At 37.3% G+C, this 18,623-nt stretch overlaps 1 protein-coding gene across 1 annotated transcript in view; it reads left to right on the top strand.

Annotated features, from left to right (window-relative positions):
• Window positions 1-916: 916 nt before the first annotated feature.
• The window catches only part of LOC149176918 (pyrophosphate-energized membrane proton pump 2-like), a 66,169-nt gene continuing 48,462 nt past the window's right edge, over window positions 917-18,623 (top strand). Inside the window, exons 1-7 of the mRNA XM_089420016.1 lie at window positions 917-1,302; window positions 1,920-2,385; window positions 3,324-3,527; window positions 5,515-5,666; window positions 5,796-5,943; window positions 6,071-6,203; window positions 7,000-7,172. Of these exons, the coding sequence (XP_089276142.1) occupies window positions 2,290-2,385; window positions 3,324-3,527; window positions 5,515-5,666; window positions 5,796-5,943; window positions 6,071-6,203; window positions 7,000-7,172 (906 nt within the window). The 5' untranslated portion in view covers window positions 917-1,302; window positions 1,920-2,289. The remainder of the gene's footprint in view (window positions 1,303-1,919; window positions 2,386-3,323; window positions 3,528-5,514; window positions 5,667-5,795; window positions 5,944-6,070; window positions 6,204-6,999; window positions 7,173-18,623) is intronic.

Below are 18,623 nucleotides of genomic sequence, written 5' to 3' on the forward strand. Positions count from 1 at the left end.
TTCTTAGACTTGGCGTTTCCTCTTAAATATATAAGAACTCCACACACACATGTGGGCCTAATGGTTAAGAGCATGTGTTTCCTCTTAAGATGTCACACATTTAAAACCAGAGAAGGGTAGAGTATGTATGCCGTCGTAGACTAAGTAGTCAAATCACTATGTAAAAGTGAGTCCCTTGTCCCATAAAAGAGGAGATCTCATACACCAATATAGTATCTAGCTTAACCTTGACCTTAAAATTAGATAATAATAATAACAATAATAATATCATACTTAAAAAACATAAAATAAAATATTTAACCTATCATATAATAAAGTAAAATTTTAAAATATAAAATCAAATATTTGTTCATATAATAAAAGTAAAATTTATACCAACCAAGTGAAATAACATCCATATTGATAATGCCATTATTTCTACTAACAAATAATAAAAAATAAAAGAAGGTTGTTAATTAAAGATTTTCAAGCCGCCGTGATAAACGGTGTAAAGTTCGGAAAAAACCTAGCAGAAAGAATACGATTCCCCATTCCAAGAAAGCCTTTCGAATTAAAATCTGAAAATCCTCGCGGGGGCATAAGTTGATCCCTTTGGATATTCTATTTCCACCTCACCTCAATAAATTTTATACGATATAAAAATCTTTATAAATTAAAAGAATCAAGAAAACGTCCGGCGGCGAGGGGATAAAGCCCCGTCCGATATAAAATCTCGTCCGTCCATTTGACGGCACGTGGCATGCCTCCATGGATTCTTTCGGTCCAGTCGCCGGACGTGGCGAAAAAGCCGCTGATTGGACTGGGCTGCCCACTGTAATCGCAATGCCCTTCCGTTTGAATTTCAAGTCCTTGACCTGCGTGGTTTTCCATCGATTAAAAAATTCTACAAACCTTGGCATAAATCATATAAATCGCAATGAAGTTTTTACTTGTACCTAAAAATTTCTTCCGAATTCAAATCCTTTCACTACACTGTTAAATTTCTCCCCTCAACTCGAAAAAACCCAAAACCCCAGACAGAAATTCTCCTGACAATCGACGGATACAGCTAAATCTAACGGGAATGTTATGCCAGGACTGCCGCCGCTGTTGCTTAGAGTCCAATTAATGAATGACACGAAGAATATCTTTTATCTTTTAACGGGTACCGTTTGAGTTTAAGGGGGTGCGAGATTTGGTATAATTAGCTCCTCCGATTATAGCTTCCCCCGTTCGCTTCTCCGTCTCTCGAGGGATTTCTGTGCAGAGGGCGCATATCAGTCAGGTTTACGTCATTTCACGAAAATTCGCGGCGACATCAAGGTAATCTCCACAGGCTTTATTGTGTATATAATTCTTTCTTTTTAAATTTAGAAAATGAGTTTGCATTTGCGGTTATTGCTGACAGATCTCAGCAATTGCTGCTTTTATAATTTTCGTTTTCCTTATTTATTTGCCCTCATTGAATTATCCGTTGAAGGCTCTGACGGATGTTGAAATTTTTCGATATTCTGTTAAATCTATTGTTGTTCTGCGTTGTTAGGTTTGTGAATTTGATGGATCTGATGGGTATGTTGATAAATTAAAGGATCTAGCTAGGGTTTGAGTGTTTTCCTTTATGATTTCAATAAATATGGCTTCCCGTAGCATTGCTTGTTTTATTTTTGGAACCAGGCGTTTCAGACAAGGCGTGATCTGAAATGGGTCTGTATTGTATTGTGTTAGTTTGACTAAATTCTGAAATTCAACAGTAAATGACAGTGCCAATTGGGCGTTGTTTGAATTGCAGTAAAAAATAATGTGGGAACCCACATTTAATCAAAAAAAGCCTCGCTCAGAAAGCACTGCTTATTGCCATAGCAAATATCGTCTATCTGTGTGTTCCTTTCTAGCTCCCAGGGTTTTGTTAGGATACTGAAGTTGTCTGATGTATTGTGCAGGCACGACACAGTTGTAAAGACTCAAGAGCAATTCAGGTTGCTATTTTGACCGTGTTAATGTGTTCTGGAGGTCAATTACACAAGCGAATTAACAGTTGAAGCTAAGGAGGCAGAGGTTAGCGTGGTGTATAAATTGAGAATTTTATTTCATTAAAGGGAATTGGAGAATTGCAGCACATAAGGAGGCAGAGGTTAGCGTGGTGTATAAATTGAGAATTTCATTTCATTAAAGGGAATTGGATGTGCTGCATTCTTCAAAATAGGATCCTACAAGATTCAACGGTTAGGATCGGGGAACGATTTGCCGCAGAGCGGGGAGTATCCCTCTGCACTAACTTTTGCTCGTAGGGCGAATTCGTCCTACGCAGTCATGATGGACGACGATGTGGAGGAAGGGGTGAGGGGATCATATCAGGATAAGCCCAAGACCTTTCCGGCAATGCGGAGCAAGTCTAATACACCATGGGTAAGACCCAAAAGCTTTGCCAATGGTTGAGTAGTTTCATGTTCATTATTGTTAGATCTGGGGTACAGTGTAACGGTTTTAAAACTTTAATGCTTGGCAGGCTCACAAGGGGAATCCCCATGCTTTCATGTGTCCGGACTTTTGGATAGACATTAGCTTGCAATTATAGTGGTAGACTGCATCAAGTATTGCATACATTTGAAAATCAAATTCAGAAAGTTACGGTTATAGCAAATGGGCTTGATTCTGTGGCTTGTGTTGGGAGTCTGTGAATTTGGGTTGTTGCAAAGTACAAATTTTTTAGGTGGTGCAATGCAAATGAAAACCCATGTCCAGTAATGCATTTTTGAGACTTACATCCTCTAGATGATTGTGTTTGTAATTGCTCTCTTCTACGTCTATGGCATGGAGCTTGTACCAAGTTCAATTGGCAAATCCTAACCTTTTGTAGCTACCTTATTTTTTTGATTAAAAACAGCTTTTAATCATATAATGCTCTCACAAGACGAGTGTCCAGTACAACGGAGAAGATTCATGGCTTCTGATAATTATCAGCTTCACAGTTCCATAACCTACTGAGTAGTTGTACTCCATTGCATATTGTCAATCTGCTTATGGCTACCATTTTATGTAGCTACCGAATTTACGTAATTTTTACGAATTTACATTGTACATTGAAAGATTATGTCTTTAGCTATATTAAAGTGGAAGACACATTTTCAAATTTTTTTGTGGTACTGAGCAGGTTAAAGTTCTTATACAGTAGCAGATACTTTACGTCATAGAAATGCCTGGAGTAATAGGATGATTAAATTTCATGAAATAAAACATCTTTGCAACTGTATATATGACATTAAATTATTAGGAAGTAAAGTTATATAATTTAATAGGTTAATCTTTAATAAAAGTTTCACTAACTATCTATATTTCTGTTGCAGATTTTAAGGGTGCTATTTGGGCTGAACAAGCGAGTCTATTATCTACTTTTGCTTCTTACGTTTGGTGCTCTCTTCTACATTGGAGTGAATACTTCACCAGTTATTGTTTTCGTATTTTCCATATGCACTATCAGCTTACTCTTTTCTATTTACCTCACATCCTGGGTCCTTGCAAAGGATGAAGGACCACCGGAAATGAGCCAGGTAAAGTTTCTAAATTCACTTTCCGTACTCACTTTTGTTCACTTTAATAGTTTAGCATTGCTTTGTTGATTGTCAATTGGGTCTAGCTCGAGGAGTAGAGAGTTGCTATCCTCTCCACCCAATTTCAAATTCCACTTGTGACATGTTCACTATTCATGATTAGATTTTTGATTAGGGCTCTTCGCGGGCTAATTGCTCATTGGGGCTGGACAGGTACCAGCATTCTCAATCTTGCCCATGGGCTGGAGGGGGTGGGAGCTTGACAGGATGAAAGAATCCATTACATTGTTGATCCATGCACTTTAAAAATGGCAATTTTTGCATACATGTTCACCATGATGTGTAAAAGTTATTAGGCAGTTGCACGAATTGCCTCAATTGGCTGTAGTTGCTTATTTGCCATTTGAGTACTGAAAGAAAACTATGGCTTTTGCAACTGACTACCTGATTATCCTAAATTTGCATTGTTTGTGGACTAACCAGTATGTCCTGATTGCCCCCCTCGCCCTTGGTCACCAGGACTGAGAGGCCTTGACATCATCTCTTTCTCTCTCTCTAAAAGTAGATTTCCCTTATCCTGCTTAATTCAAGGAAGAGGTACATAGTACAACATATTTCAGGATAATCAACATATTTCAGGATAACCATACATGGTCATGTCAATGAGACTTTAACCTTGGGTGGGGAGGTTATCATTAAACCCTCCCAACCACCTAGGATACACACAATTGACAATGTCTCTCTCTTTCTTGTTCAGCACTGAGATATCCAGTCTCGGACACTACTCCTGTATCTTTGCACTTCTATCCCTGCTGTACCTTTCGGACTGATATGATCAGACTTAGAGATTCAATTAGATAGATGCTTACTTATGATGTATTATTTTCACCCTTTTTCCTTTTGCTCTCAGCATTTATAGGAGTTGCTTTTGCAATCCCACATTGTATTCACCTTATCTTGTGGTCACTTGCTGGGCATTAATAGAATTAACTTATCTTAATCTTATTCATGTTTTTGAAATTTGTATTTATAAATGTCTTTCAGATGCATTTGAGCTTTCATTGTCAAACTAATCATAGAATATGGTAATTGGAAATTGCCAGTAGATGGATAACTTATTGGTTCAATTTTAAATCACAGCTTGGATAAGCTTATATTAAATATCACCACGTCAATGACCAAAATTCGAATATGCTTGATAGAAAATATAATTGGGATGATGCTTGGCTATGTGCTTCAGTGTGAGTCAACTGGCGGCACTTGTTGGACACTAATAGAATTATCATATCTAATCTTACCTCATCTTACATATAAAGAGCTGATATTGAAATTTATATTTTTAAACGTCTTTCAGATGCCATTTGACATTCATGGTTACTTGTTGGACATTAATAGAATTATTTGATGCGATCTTATACTATTCTATTAACATACAAAGAGTTGATATTGAAATTTGTATTTTTAAACGTCTTTCAGATGCATTGAAGGCTTTGAGCTTTCATTATGAAATTAAACATAGAATATTGTAATTGGACATTGTCAGTATGGATAACATACTAGTTTGATTTTAAATCACAGCTTTAGTAAGCTTGTATAAAAGATCAAAGAAGTCAAATATGCTTGATAGGAAATATATTCAGGATGATGCTTGGCTATGTGCCTCAGAGTGAGGACTATAGGACTGGTCTGGCAATTGGCGACCCTTTGTACTGATAAGCAGCGATGCCTCTTGTAAGAGACTGACGAGTCTTATTGCTTGAGTGGATGATAAATTTTGATCATAAATCTAACATTATATTTGCTTCACTGTTGATTTATGTATTTTTCATCTCTATTGCTTCTCACAGTCCTCCTTACATAACATTTTTTTATATTCCAGTTTCATTTTGTACACCAGTGTTTTGGTTACAGTGTTGTATTTGTGTTTGAGTGTTTGTTGTTGCATCTTCACTAGTCTGTACTCATGTTCGTAGTTATGTTGTTTCAGATTTCAGATGCAATTCGGGATGGGGCTGAAGGCTTTTTTAGGACTCAGTATGGTACTATTTCAAAAATGGCAATTTTGTTAGCATTTGTTATCATGGGTATATATCTCTTTCGAAGTCCCACTCCTCAGCAGGAAGCAGCTGGACTTGAAAGGTAAAATTGCTTTGTTAGTACCTTTTCAAAAGCTGGTAATAGTAATATCGACATAATTTCTTATCATAATTTTGTCTCCTACTAACAAATTTAGTCTTTCAAACATTGATGTGTATCAATTTGTGGCAGGTCAACTTTAGCATTTATCACTGTAATTTCTTTCCTTCTTGGAGCCTTGTGTTCGGGTATTGCAGGCTATGTTGGCATGTGGGTTTCTGTCCGTGCAAATGTTAGAGTTTCTAGTGCTGCAAGGCGGTCAGCAAGAGAAGCTTTACAGGTTTTCATTAATTCAGTTTGTCAATAATTTTTGGAAGTTTGTCAATAGAGTTTGATGGGGGAAGTGCTAAATAAATTTTGAATAGTGATGTTCTATTCTGATATGGCTATCTTGTTTCTGTGTTCAGGTGGCTACTCGTGCTGGTGGCTTTTCAGCTATCATTGTAGTGGGCATGGCAGTTATTGGAGTAGCAGTTCTATATGCCTCATTCTATGTATATCTGGGGGTGGATACACCGAATTCAATGAAGTTGACTGAATGTAAGATTCAAAACTCACGAGTGTCAAGAGAGGTTTTGCAGCTCCCTGCCAACTTTTTAAGTCCAACCCTATTATGAATGGTTAGCTTTCATGGAGTGATGATTCTGAATTGGCTTCCAAAATCTTGCAATGTAGGAATGCAGGTTATATTTATACTTTAATAATAATATTATTCCAAAATCTTGCAATGTAGGAATGCAGGTTATCTTTATACTTTAATAATAATAATATTATGTAGCGCTTTTGGGTGTCAATGACTGCATTGCTGATGTGTGGAGGATGGTCCAAATTTTCTCTAATTCATTTTTGGCTTTAACACTACATCTTATGAGAGATGAGATAATAAGACAATAATTTTATCAGTGTCCAATAAATGACCACAAAAGTAGGTCAATGAGACTGCTAGGAACAACAGTGTTCATATAATGTGAGAGGTGCGAGTGCACATGCTACTTTTTTGCAAGTCCAGACTCCAAAGAGAAGAGAGGAGAACAGGTCTCTTTAAGATTCAAGAATAAAAATAATAAAACTGAAAGGAATGATGTGCAAGGAAAGTATGTCCAAAATACAAATAAAGTGTGCAAAAATTGCTGTATCAAATGCAAATATGACAGATCAAAGTGAGTAAATGCCTAGAAAAGCTTTTCTGGACTGTACTTATACAAGCACTTTGATCTGTTACAAACTTACATGGAACCTGATCGAGTAATGTCCAATCCTATGATGAAACATTGGTATATTTGCTTTGATTGTTTTATCACTTGAGATGGTCTAATTGATTTGCATTGATGTGCAGTGCCTCTTCTTCTAGTTGGTTATGGATTTGGGGCCTCATTTGTAGCACTTTTTGCTCAACTTGGAGGAGGAATATTCACAAAGGCTGCAGATGTAGGTGCTGATCTGGTTGGGAAAGTGGAGCAGGGTATTCCTGAAGATGATCCACGTAACCCAGCTGTCATTGCTGACTTGGTAAGGCTTCCTTCATTTTTTTCCCATCTTCCCCGTGATTCGATTTGTAATGCATCGTTTTTCTTTCCTCACATGATATCATTCAAAATTGCTATGTTCTGTTATTAGATTTGTGAATCATTTTTACTCTCCTTTCTTCAGGAGGTCTGCGCATATCCATTTACCTTCTACAAACAGAGATCTTTTAAGCTTAAATTCATCAATAGCCCATCTGGAGATTTTTATAGGTCATAAAATATTATTTTTGCTAGTTGTTTTATAAATTTGACTAGTGAACCATTTATTCTTGGGATTCAGGGGCAGTTTTTTCTTGGTTCTGTGGGGTAAAACTTATAGCAGACTCAGCAGAGCCTTTGACAGTACATTTAAAGGGCTCTGTTTCAACCATATCAAGTTGTTTGAACTTTGTAATTGCGCCGAGAGGCACTCTGCAGCCCAGTATGGGGTAGATCTCATGTAAACATGTAAATGTAAAAGTAAACATAAAGGTAAATGTAAACGTAAACGTAAACATTTAAAATGTAATGTTTACAATTAAACATTTTTAATCTAATGTCAGCCCTATTTAAAAATCAATCCAATTATTATTATGTATAAACACAATATAAATTTAAAATATAAAGAGGTTTATGAACACTCAAAAAATAGGTATGGTAAATAAATAAAACCTCTTTTTATATTTATTGCAGAAACCTCTCAAAAAAAGTTTTATTTAGGTGAAGCTTATGGGCCAAATAACGTTTTAATACCATGGGCCAAATACCGTATTTATAAAAAAGGTATGGTAAATAAATAAAATATTTTTTATATTTAAGAACACTCAAAAAAGGTTTTTATTTAGGTGGAGCATATGGGCCAAATACCATGGACCAAATTATTATTAATACCATGCAAAAAAGCATTATTAACCCTAATATTAATATTAAATTATCAATAAAAATAAAGATGGCACATGGTATTGACCCATGGTATTGAGCCATGGTGTTCACGTGGTAAAAATAAAGATGGCACATGGTATTGACCCATGGTATTCACGTAGAATGTAGCCTATTTAAAGGGGGAAATTAACCTAGCATAGATCCATCTTTACTTTGGATCTACTAAGCGTGGAGAGGGATCAAATATCTTGATATGCAAACTAGCATAGAGTGAAAAAAGATTTGATTCCTCTCGGCGCTTGGTAGATCCGGAGTAAAGATGGATCTATGCTGGTAATAGGTCATTGAGTGACAAATGAGGTAATGAGCTGGTAAATACTAGGTGACCTAGAGGAGCTAGAAAAGAAACAATGATTCAATGTAGTTAAGTATTATATACAAGGTTGTTGTGAGTGGGAGCTGGAACGGAAAGTGCTATTTTCAAAAATCTTCCTTGAACATTTTTATATAATGTTGAAGAAAAAGATACCAAAGAGGTGTTTCCTAGTGCAGTTGCCTTTTTGCTAGGAAAACACTTTAAAACACCTTTTTAGCATGTGACTTTATGAATTATATTAAAGTTATGAAAAAGTCACTTTATAAAGTACTTTTAATATTAAAACCATTTTATGTTTTAAAGTTAACTTTATGTGGAGAAAAGTACAAGGTACAAATATAAATTTATAAAGTGAATAGGAGTCATTAACGAGGGGAACCACATGAAAAAGGGTCAAGTGTGGGAATGATCTTCACCATTGATCTAGAGGGCTGAGGTCTAATCTCAACCCTTGATAAAATGGGTTAGGGTTTCCTATCTTAATGAAACTAAAGAGGGAGAAAAAGGAAGAAGCACTCTCATTCTCATGTGCATTTTTGTGAGGATGAAGAGAAGTGAGCTAGAGAGGAGAACAATTTTGCAGGTGGAAATCGACCTACAGCAAGAGAAAACTGGCACAAATTCCAAGGTCTTGCAGGCTGAGATAACTGGCATGAAAACCAAAGGTAGCCACCCTCAGCGCAGGTTTTGAGGTCTGAGTGCACAAATTTTGAGGGGTTCTGATTGCTTCAGCAAAGGTCTGACTAGCCTGCATTCTGAGGCTAAGAAATCGGGTTAGAGGCACAGAAAACAAGGCAGCTTCAGCACAGAAAACGAGGCTGCTATAGCAGACTGTCAGACACACAGTTTGAGGCTGGGAAGAGCAGACTGCAGGCACGGAAAATGAGGGCAATATGTTGAAAAATGTTCCATGCTGAAACAATTATTTAAAATGAAACTTCTTCCAGCTGCAATATCATTTAAGCAATTGTGGATAGAACATACACCATATATGCCATATGCAAAATAGAAGACAACCAAAAACACAATGAGACACAATTAGGTCCAATGACCAGGGCAAAACCCGCTAGGGGAAAACCCAACTAGATTCTTCTTCTATTAGAAATCAATTGTTTAACAGAGAAACAAAATACAATGAGATATCAAGAGAATGAGTAAGTTCACCCAAATCTGAAATAGCTGTAGCAAGAAGATCTCTGGTAGCAACAACTGATGCAAACACTGAATCACTTTGGCTCACCAAGTTTTGCGCTTACTCTTCAAGTCTCTCTTTCTCTCTCTCTCTCTCTCTCAATCCTTCTCTAGTCTCTCCAACTCTCTCCTCCACAAGATTGAATTATCCTTTCACAATGCACAAGTAGAAAAGATGGGGGGCACATATATATAGGAGGAGCAAGGAGTTTGAGCCATGAAGGAGGAGTAACTCACATGACTTGAGGGAGAATTACATATGCCATTTAGGGAGGTACGCATGCCTTTGTAACTCATGCAATAAAGTGGAGGCGCGCTTGCCATTGTAACACATGCCATAAAGAGGAGGTACGCTTGCCATTGTAACTCATGCCATAAGGAGGAGATACACATACCTTGAAGGAGAGAGAGTAAGTTATGCATTGAAGAGTGTGCAAGGGAGTGTAACATATGCATTGAAGGGTGCATAAGAGGAATCTTTTATTACGAGACTTTAAGGTGTGTAAGAGAGTGTAAGAGGAGTGCAACGAATCCATTAACTGAGAGAGAGGTACGGGTGCCATCAAGAGGAGAGAGATATATGAAGTGGCATGATTGAGTGCCATGTAAGAAAGGTGACATGTATTTCCATTTTGATAATAATATTATAGTATCACAAAGATAATAATAATATTAATGATAATATTGATGATTAAGTAAAAATTGAACAATTAAGATTGATTAAGGATAAGTTAAGTGATTTTCCAACATCTATACTTGATTACCAAGTGAAACAGGTTGATTTACTATTTTTGGAAAGTAATGCTTGAAAATTTGAAATGTTAGACATCATTTTCTATTTTTAGAAAGTCACTTTAGAATAGTCAGAAATGACTATTCTCAAGTGTACCTCCATCTTTGGGCAAGTGGCACGATGTTCAAGGAATTTATTGCTGAACTTGTGGCTCATTTTTCAAGGAACTGAGCACAAACTAAAAGGGAGGTACCCTCTGTGAATTAATTTGCTGTGTATTAAATTTCCTTAGAAAGCAAATACAATCTCCTTCAATTGGTTTTCCCTTGTGGGTTTTTCTAGGGTCAAGTTAGACCAAAAATCACTGTGTTAAAATCTGTGTATGCTTGTGCTTTTATTTTCTTATCAGCTGGCAAAATGAAAAGTGTAGAAGTAGCCTAAAGTGTTTCAAAGTAATTTGCTAAAAGTTTTACTTATCAGTTAACACTTGGGGCTGTGGGCATTAAACTATATGCAAAAACATTTGAAACTGGGAGGGCTACAAAACTGATCTTTTTTTTTACATATAATACATTTTAATATATTTTGGTGCATATAGATTCAAAAAGAAATGCATAATGCTGAATTAGGTGCAGAAAACATGAAAACCTAGATTTAACTACCAGATTAATGATGAGCATTAATGCATCAACCATTTAGTACATATAACATCAATCATCTAGTGGGTATGACTTATAACATTGTCATTAAATGATCAATCAACCACAACATCAACCTTCAAGTAATACATAACATCAACCATGAAATGAAACAAAGCATCATTTTCATTACCAAAGAGTTGTAAGATGCAATAATTAATTCAAAGGTTGGTTCAAAGCTCCAAGTTCACTAAGTTGAAGAGATTACTAGTAAACAAAAAAAGAAAAAGAGATCTAGTATCAATGAAGCTTTCTAGTCTCCACAATAAACATATAGTTTCTTTTTCCTTTTGCGATATGAAGAAGAGGATCAAAATTAGGTGGAAGTGTTTGTGGAACACAACTAGCAGCTACATGGATCCCATACAATGTTGGATATTGTGAAGATAGAGGGTGAGGCCCTTGCATTTACAAACTTGCAAGTAGATGGGGGTTGCATGTTTGTTCCATGAATATGATCACCTCCATGATCACCCAAAATTTCAACTTCCAAGTGCTGTAAAACTAATCATCTTTCTCTAAATTAGCCTCATCTAGAGTGTTGTCTCAAGTCGCACATGTTTTGTCATTCTTACCACCTCATGATAATGGGACAACAACATGAAGTTGTAGTTCACATAAACTAAGTTTTCTACCCGGTCTACACTCAGAATGTTTTGCTTCACACTACGGATGATGTTGCAGGTGCTTCAACACCTCTTTGTGGGAATATTATCAACCTTTGAAAGTGGCCTCAACACCAATTTATGCAAATGTGTGGTGGAGGAGCCATACATGTTCCACCATTTGATTTGATTCAACCTATCTTGATCTTTAGTTGTATGTAGGTTAGCAAAGGCTCCATTTTTATTATATACTTGTTAAATGGCTTTGTACTGAAGCACAATCTTCTTCATCAAGGACCAACTTGTCTAATACAAGCACATTCCCATTTTATACTCGTGGTTTTTTGTGTGGTTTTCTGGAAACCCCCTAGGTGCTAATTGGGTCAACCAACATGGAGAATAATATTTTGTTGTAAGGACATATGCTAGGGCATCGAGTGGAACATTCATATTATCCCACATTTTGACAACTTGTTTATGGATATGATCATACAGATCACATTTCTCAACTCAACAATATCTTTAATTTGGTCTAGCATGTTCTCCATTTTCTCATACGCTTCCCCAATCATCAATTGCTCATATGTGTTGCAAAATCTGACCATCAAGCATAGTGTCCTCCACCTCTTGAAAATCATGTCTATCAAATGCGGATGGAACCCTATCTTTGAATCACTTGGGAAGATACCGGCCAATGGATTTCTTATCTTCAAAAAGGCACTTGAAGGTGAGGTAATAGTTAACAAATTTCGTGTTTGCAATCTTTCAAACCTTGCCATAAATCACTTGTGATGATATTGGCCAATGGCTTTCTTACCTTCAAAAGGCACTTGAAGGTGAGGTAATAGTCAACAAATTTCATTTTTGTAATCCTTAGTAGCTCCAACTTAGAGTGATTGCAAAAAATGCGGTGGGCCAGGCTATGATCAATAATAAATTTTATCGTTCTTTTCTCTCTTATATAATGCACCAATCCATTTATAATCACGGCCTTTCATCTTAATAATATCATGTTTCAAGAGGTTCAATGTGTGAACCAAACACTAGGACTAAAATATGTTAGGGTACATATCATTAATGATTGTTCATGTTGCCTTATAATTAGTAACATCATCCCCTTCCCTTTTTTCCTCTTCTCCATGGTATGTGCCGCCTACTTCTAGTTCTTTCACATTGTCATTGGTATTTCAATTTCCCAACAACACCATCATAATAAAAAATCAAATTGTCATACCCATCATACTCGATGAATCTCGAGATTAACTTGTTGCTTACAGTAGAGTGATGGAGAAGGAGAAATGGGAAACAGTAGGAGAAGAGAACATTCAAGCATTTTATCAATATAGTAAATATGCTAGTTTACAACACATGGAAAAAATTAAAAGCAAACAAGAGTGGGCTTTAGAGCTCACCTCTTTAACACCCCAATGGTGGTTGAATGCAATGTTTCAAAACTCGGACTTGGAATGACTTGGACCGATCTCATTTCATTGACCTTATGTTAAAATTGGCAACTAGGGCCAAATTCCACCTTGGGACAACTCATTTGATGGAGATGATGATTGCATTAAATTCCTCTTTTTGAGAGGACCAAAATTGATATAAAGATCATCTAATTTGGACAAGCAGAAGTGTGTTTTTGAATTTATGCCCACACATGTGCAAATTGTTCAAGTCGACCACATCATCATGTAGGCTCATGAAGCCCAATGGACGTGACTCTTCACCCTCAACGACTTGTATAAATACAAGTGCCCTCTCACCTCATTTGGCATCATCATCACACACATTTCTTCTCTCTCCTCTCATTGGTTTGTATAGCTATTGGGCAGATCTTCTCTCTCTTTTTTTTAACACAGTTGGTTACTTATATTGCAAAAAAGGAAAGGGAGCTAGCTCCTTATACATTCGAGAGAGCGCTGTTTCAAATGTAGTGCACAAAATGGGAGCACAGTCCCCACATCTACATTTGTAGCCTTGTTTTTGTAGACTTCAAAAACTAAAGTGGCATACTACCTTACATACTGTCCTAGGAACAAACTAAATTTGCACTGCATTAAGAAGAGAAATTTAAACACAATCACCAGAATTGGTTAACTGATTCTTCCTGTTGGGGGCGACGCTTCTTGCTGTACCTAGAGGATATTTCTCTTTGCTGACATTGATTGAGAGTTTTTATGTACTCAACGACTTCTTTCAGATGTTTGCATTTGTCCTTTAGTTCTTCTATTTCAGCTCTCTGAAGATCAATGTCTCTTTTCTTGTAAACATTGACAATCTTCATCTCAGCTTTGAGGTCCTTCAATGCTTGATTGAAACGTCCAATCATGAATCTATTGGCCCTATAAGTTGGGCAACTGTCATTCTTTTCTGCTTTCTCCAGAGGATTGCAAGCCATTTGGTTGCTCTGCTTTTCTGTGATGACTGTTGTTTTCTTGTTCCCAGTATGAGCCCTGATGTTAAGATGACTTCTTTTTCCTCTACTACTGTTGTCGTAGTTCTGAGCTGTGGGATAGCTGACCAAAGCTTCACTTGATCTCCTGTGCCTCTGTCTATGCTTTAAATTCTAGTTCAGGTCAATTAGTTGAGAAGTGCTATCCAAGGGGAGAGAAGAGGTCGGAGTTTGTAATAGGTAGTGAGAATGTGACTTCACAGAGGTAGAGATTTGTGGTTGCCACTGAGAGGAGATTAGGCTCAGGTTTCTTAGAGCGATAGAGTGAAGAAAATGCTGATGAATGGGGCAGTGGTGGATAGGAAGCTGAACGAGTAAATGAGCAGGGTTAACAACAGAGAGAGGCCATTGGGGAATACTTTTGAAAGCACGATTTAAGTAGCCAGGGAAGGGATGAAGGCGAGTACCTGTGAAATTTACTCTCTTTGCTTCAAGCTACTTGCGAAGGAGGACAATGCTCTGATCCCAAAGAAAATCGAGACTGATTTCTGCATGAATTTGTTGAGAGTGCGAATTCCCCACCAGATGTCTGATGCTTCTGTGGAAACGAATGGAGAGGTCAGGGGAGGCGTGGCAACGAGGACCGAAGAGCTTGAATCTGATGGCTTTAGGGTTACTGTGAAGATTGTTGACGGGGTGGCCTGAGAGATGGAGTTCAGTGCTTTCCAGGTGATGAAGATTTGTGAGAGCTGCCCCCAATTTATTGGTCTCAGGGAGGAGAAGAGACCTGCTACTGTAGGTGGCCATCATGTTTCGAATAGCCTGGGAGCCTGCACAGATGTCTGTTGAGACCTGACTTTTACTTGCATAACAATTTTGATCCTGGTGTTTGTGATTGACAAGACAAAAGCCATCTTCGCTCAGGAGTGAAGGACAACTGCAATCTTGATTCATCATGTGTTGAAGCTTTTTTGGGATTGTGAGGATCATATGCTCTGAGCGAAGCAGATTGCACTTGAGAACCTCTGCTGACAAATCTTCTTTGTATTCCTCATGTAATCTGCTTCTTGACTTGATGTTTTGATTCTCCTTTTTTATTTTTTTCCCTTCATAATTTTCCTTGTGGTATACTTCTTTTCTATATCTTCTTTCTCAGTCCTCATTCTGGGTATGGAAGTCATGGTATATTTTCTTCGTAAACTTCATTGTTCTCTTTAACAATCCCAACTGGTCTGTCAATTGCTTTGTTGGTGTGGCTATCAACATCCTTATATTGCTTTGTTGGTGTGGCTATCAACATCCTTATTTTGGTTTCTCAAGACATGCTTGATAGATATATTTCCCAGATTTTTAAAACTTGTTCTGATCCTTTGACATATTTTGTTGATGGCAGTGCTTTTGAAATCCTTTTCGGCTTCCATTGCTGCTATTATGATAGCCGAGTCTCCTATTATTATAGGGTCCTTAATTGCATTTTTGTTTAAAAGCCTTGTGCCTGGGAAAACACTGTATGCTTCAGCCCTGTTGTTTGTCATTTCTCCAAGGCTCCATTCGTAACTTATTTTTTTTTTTGGCAAATCTTATTTTTCTTACACGTGCGACAAAAGGACGAATTTTCTGGGCAAATTGTAGGGTTGAATTTCAAGACTATTGCAGGATTTTGACCAGCGTTGATCGAGCACTTTAACTCATCCTTCGATTGTGATTTTTGTGGGAAAAATTTGTTTGTGGCAAGCCGTACAATTTGGCATAGGAATCGAGAATTTTTGGGCACTTTGACCATAGCATTGACCACATACTTGATTGCAAAGTTGACCAAATTTGATCGTAGTTCTCAGGACTGTTTTGGGTTGAATTTGACCACCTTATGAGGTTGAATTTGACTGGGTTTGATCGAGCTTCAAGAGCATTGTTTGACTATTGCGTTGACCATCTTTTACTTTTTGGTTAGGGTTGAGTTTGACTATAGTTGATTGCAGATTTGACAGGGCTGTTTTGACTTTGATTTGACAAGTCAATTTTGACCTTTGTACTCTCTCTTTTTGCTGAACATTTGATATAATAATAAGAATAATTGATCAAAGGGTTTTCCCCACATTGGGGTTTTTACTTGGCATCCACGAAATCTGGTGTCCTCTCGTCTTGGCTCGTGTTTTGCATTTTATTTTATGTTCTATCTACAGGTACTGTCGATGTGATTGTTATTGGAAAACAAAATTGAAATTGTCATTTCGCTGTTAAAGGAACATTGAAGTAATTGTACTAAGCATAGAACATATCATTGTTAACTAAAATTAACATGGGATCAGAGCTCAGGTGAAGACAAAGTCCATGCAAGAGAGAGAAACAATCACCAAGAAAGGTTTATTGGACAAATTTCAATGGCTTCTTCATCTTACTTCAAGACAGGGATAAGCTTAGTGACAAATATGACTATCATGCATGGAAAATGACTTTGGATCTTACTTTGGAGGAGCATGAAGAATTGGACTATGCAGGGAAAAGTGGCGGAGCCTCCTTCAAATGCACTAGCTGCTGTTAAGACGAAGTATAGAAAAGGTGAGGTCAAAGAAAATAAAATTTTGGTTGATTCTATTCAAAAGCATTTCGTTGCCTATATTTATGATTTGGGAACTTTTAAGGAAATATATGATAAGCCGGTTGGGATGTTCAAAGTGAACAATGCAAATCAAATCTTCTTTCTCAAAAATAAGTTGAAGGACATCAAGATGGATAAAGGGGAGTCCATCCAATCCTACTTCATGAGGATCACACAAATCAAGAATGAATTTTTACCTATTGGACAAGTTACTGCTGACAGGGAGCTCACTCTCATTGCACTTGAGGGTCTTTCAAGAGCATGGGATGTGTTTAACACCACCATTCTCAACAATGACAGGATTCCTAGTTTCGATGAATTATTGGCTATATGCACTCAAGCGAAGACAAGGATGATGGGGAGAGACAAGCCTTCAAAATAATGTTAGTCCAAGGAGACAAGGTCAAGGGTTCAAGCAGGGATTCAAAGAAAGAAGAAAAGGAAGGTGTTTCAATTGTAACAAGTTTGGCCACTATGTTAGAGAGTGTCCTCACAAGAAGAACTCTCCAATGGATGATGACAACAACATCAACAAAGGCAATGACAATCAAAGGAACAACAGGATCAATAATAAAGGAAAAAGGAATGCTCCCGCTGCTCGATATGGAAATGGTTGACCTCCCAAAAGATCAAGAAACTCTAGGTACGAGGAAAGTAATGTTGTAGAAAAACAAAATGAATTTTATCTTATTTTCGCTCTATCTACTATTGCATCTCCTACGAACACTTTGGATCATTGGTTGATTGATATTGGAGCCTCAAGGCACTTCACTGGGTACAAGGAGGTGTAGGCCCTCTCAAATTTGGTTGAAAATAAGACTAATTTGGAGATCATACTTGGAGATAATGCCACCTATCCTGTGAAATGAATAGGTATTGTCACTCTTCACTTAAATCAAGGTCAAACTATTCATCTACAAGAAGTATTGTATGTACCGATTTGAAGAAGAACATGGTGTCTATTTTTGCGATGGAAGATAAAGTGGATTAGGGTTGAAGGTCTCTATCAAGTTGGAGGAAGTTCATTGGGAGCCTTGACTTGCGATGCTTCACTTCAATTTGAGCTATGGCAGCGAAGGTTTGCCTACTTACATTACAAAGCCTTACTTGGGGTAAGGAAGACGGTCACAAGTATGGCCAATTTCAACATGAATCATGAAGGAGTTTGTCAGGGTTGTGCAATTGGGAAACTCATACGGGGACCATTCCCTTCAAGTGAAAGCCAAACTACTGATATTCTTCAACTGGTCCATTTGACCTATCTGGTTTGTTGCCCGTAACATCATTAGTATGATACTTATACTATCCAATTTTTGTGGATGACTTATCTCGCTACCTCTAAAGGATGGAGCCTACATCAGATGGACGTTAAGACTGCTTTTTTGGAACAACCTTAGGGGTTTGAAGGACAAACGCATGCAGGTTGAGGAAAGCCCTCTATGGGTTGAAGCAAGCCCCTAGGGCTTGGCATGAGATGATTGATAACTATCTTATGAAGCTGGGACTTATGAGGAGCGATGCTGATCCTAATCTATACTTCAAGGCTCAAAAGGACATGCCTCTCATCTTGGTCCTTTATGTAGATGATCTCTTTTTGACAGGTGCAGACCCTCTCATTTATCAATGCAACATGGAGTTGAGTTTGAGATGAAGGATCTAGGACTGATGCACTATTGCCTAGGGCTGAAGGTCTGGCAAAAGGCAGGTGATATGAAGTGAACAAAGTTCCTTCTGCAAATTAATTACTCCAAAAGACTTGGAATATAAATATATCCAGGAGGATACAAATATTATATATTAAATATGTCAATAAGAATGATTAAGATTGAATAGAATGATTTACAATGAGAACGAGAGGCTTGCTTATATATCAAGCAAGTGTCTCTTCATGAAGAGTCATGTCCTATTAGACATGCCTCTTCAGCCTAATTACTAGCTTAACTAATCATTATTTATGATTATTATTGTTTACAATTATT

This window comes from Pinus tabuliformis, chromosome 4_1 (assembly GCF_031772625.1).
Source record: "Pinus tabuliformis cultivar Carrire ecotype Pingquan chromosome 4_1, CPIR1, whole genome shotgun sequence".
Lineage (NCBI taxonomy): Eukaryota > Viridiplantae > Streptophyta > Pinopsida > Pinales > Pinaceae > Pinus > Pinus tabuliformis.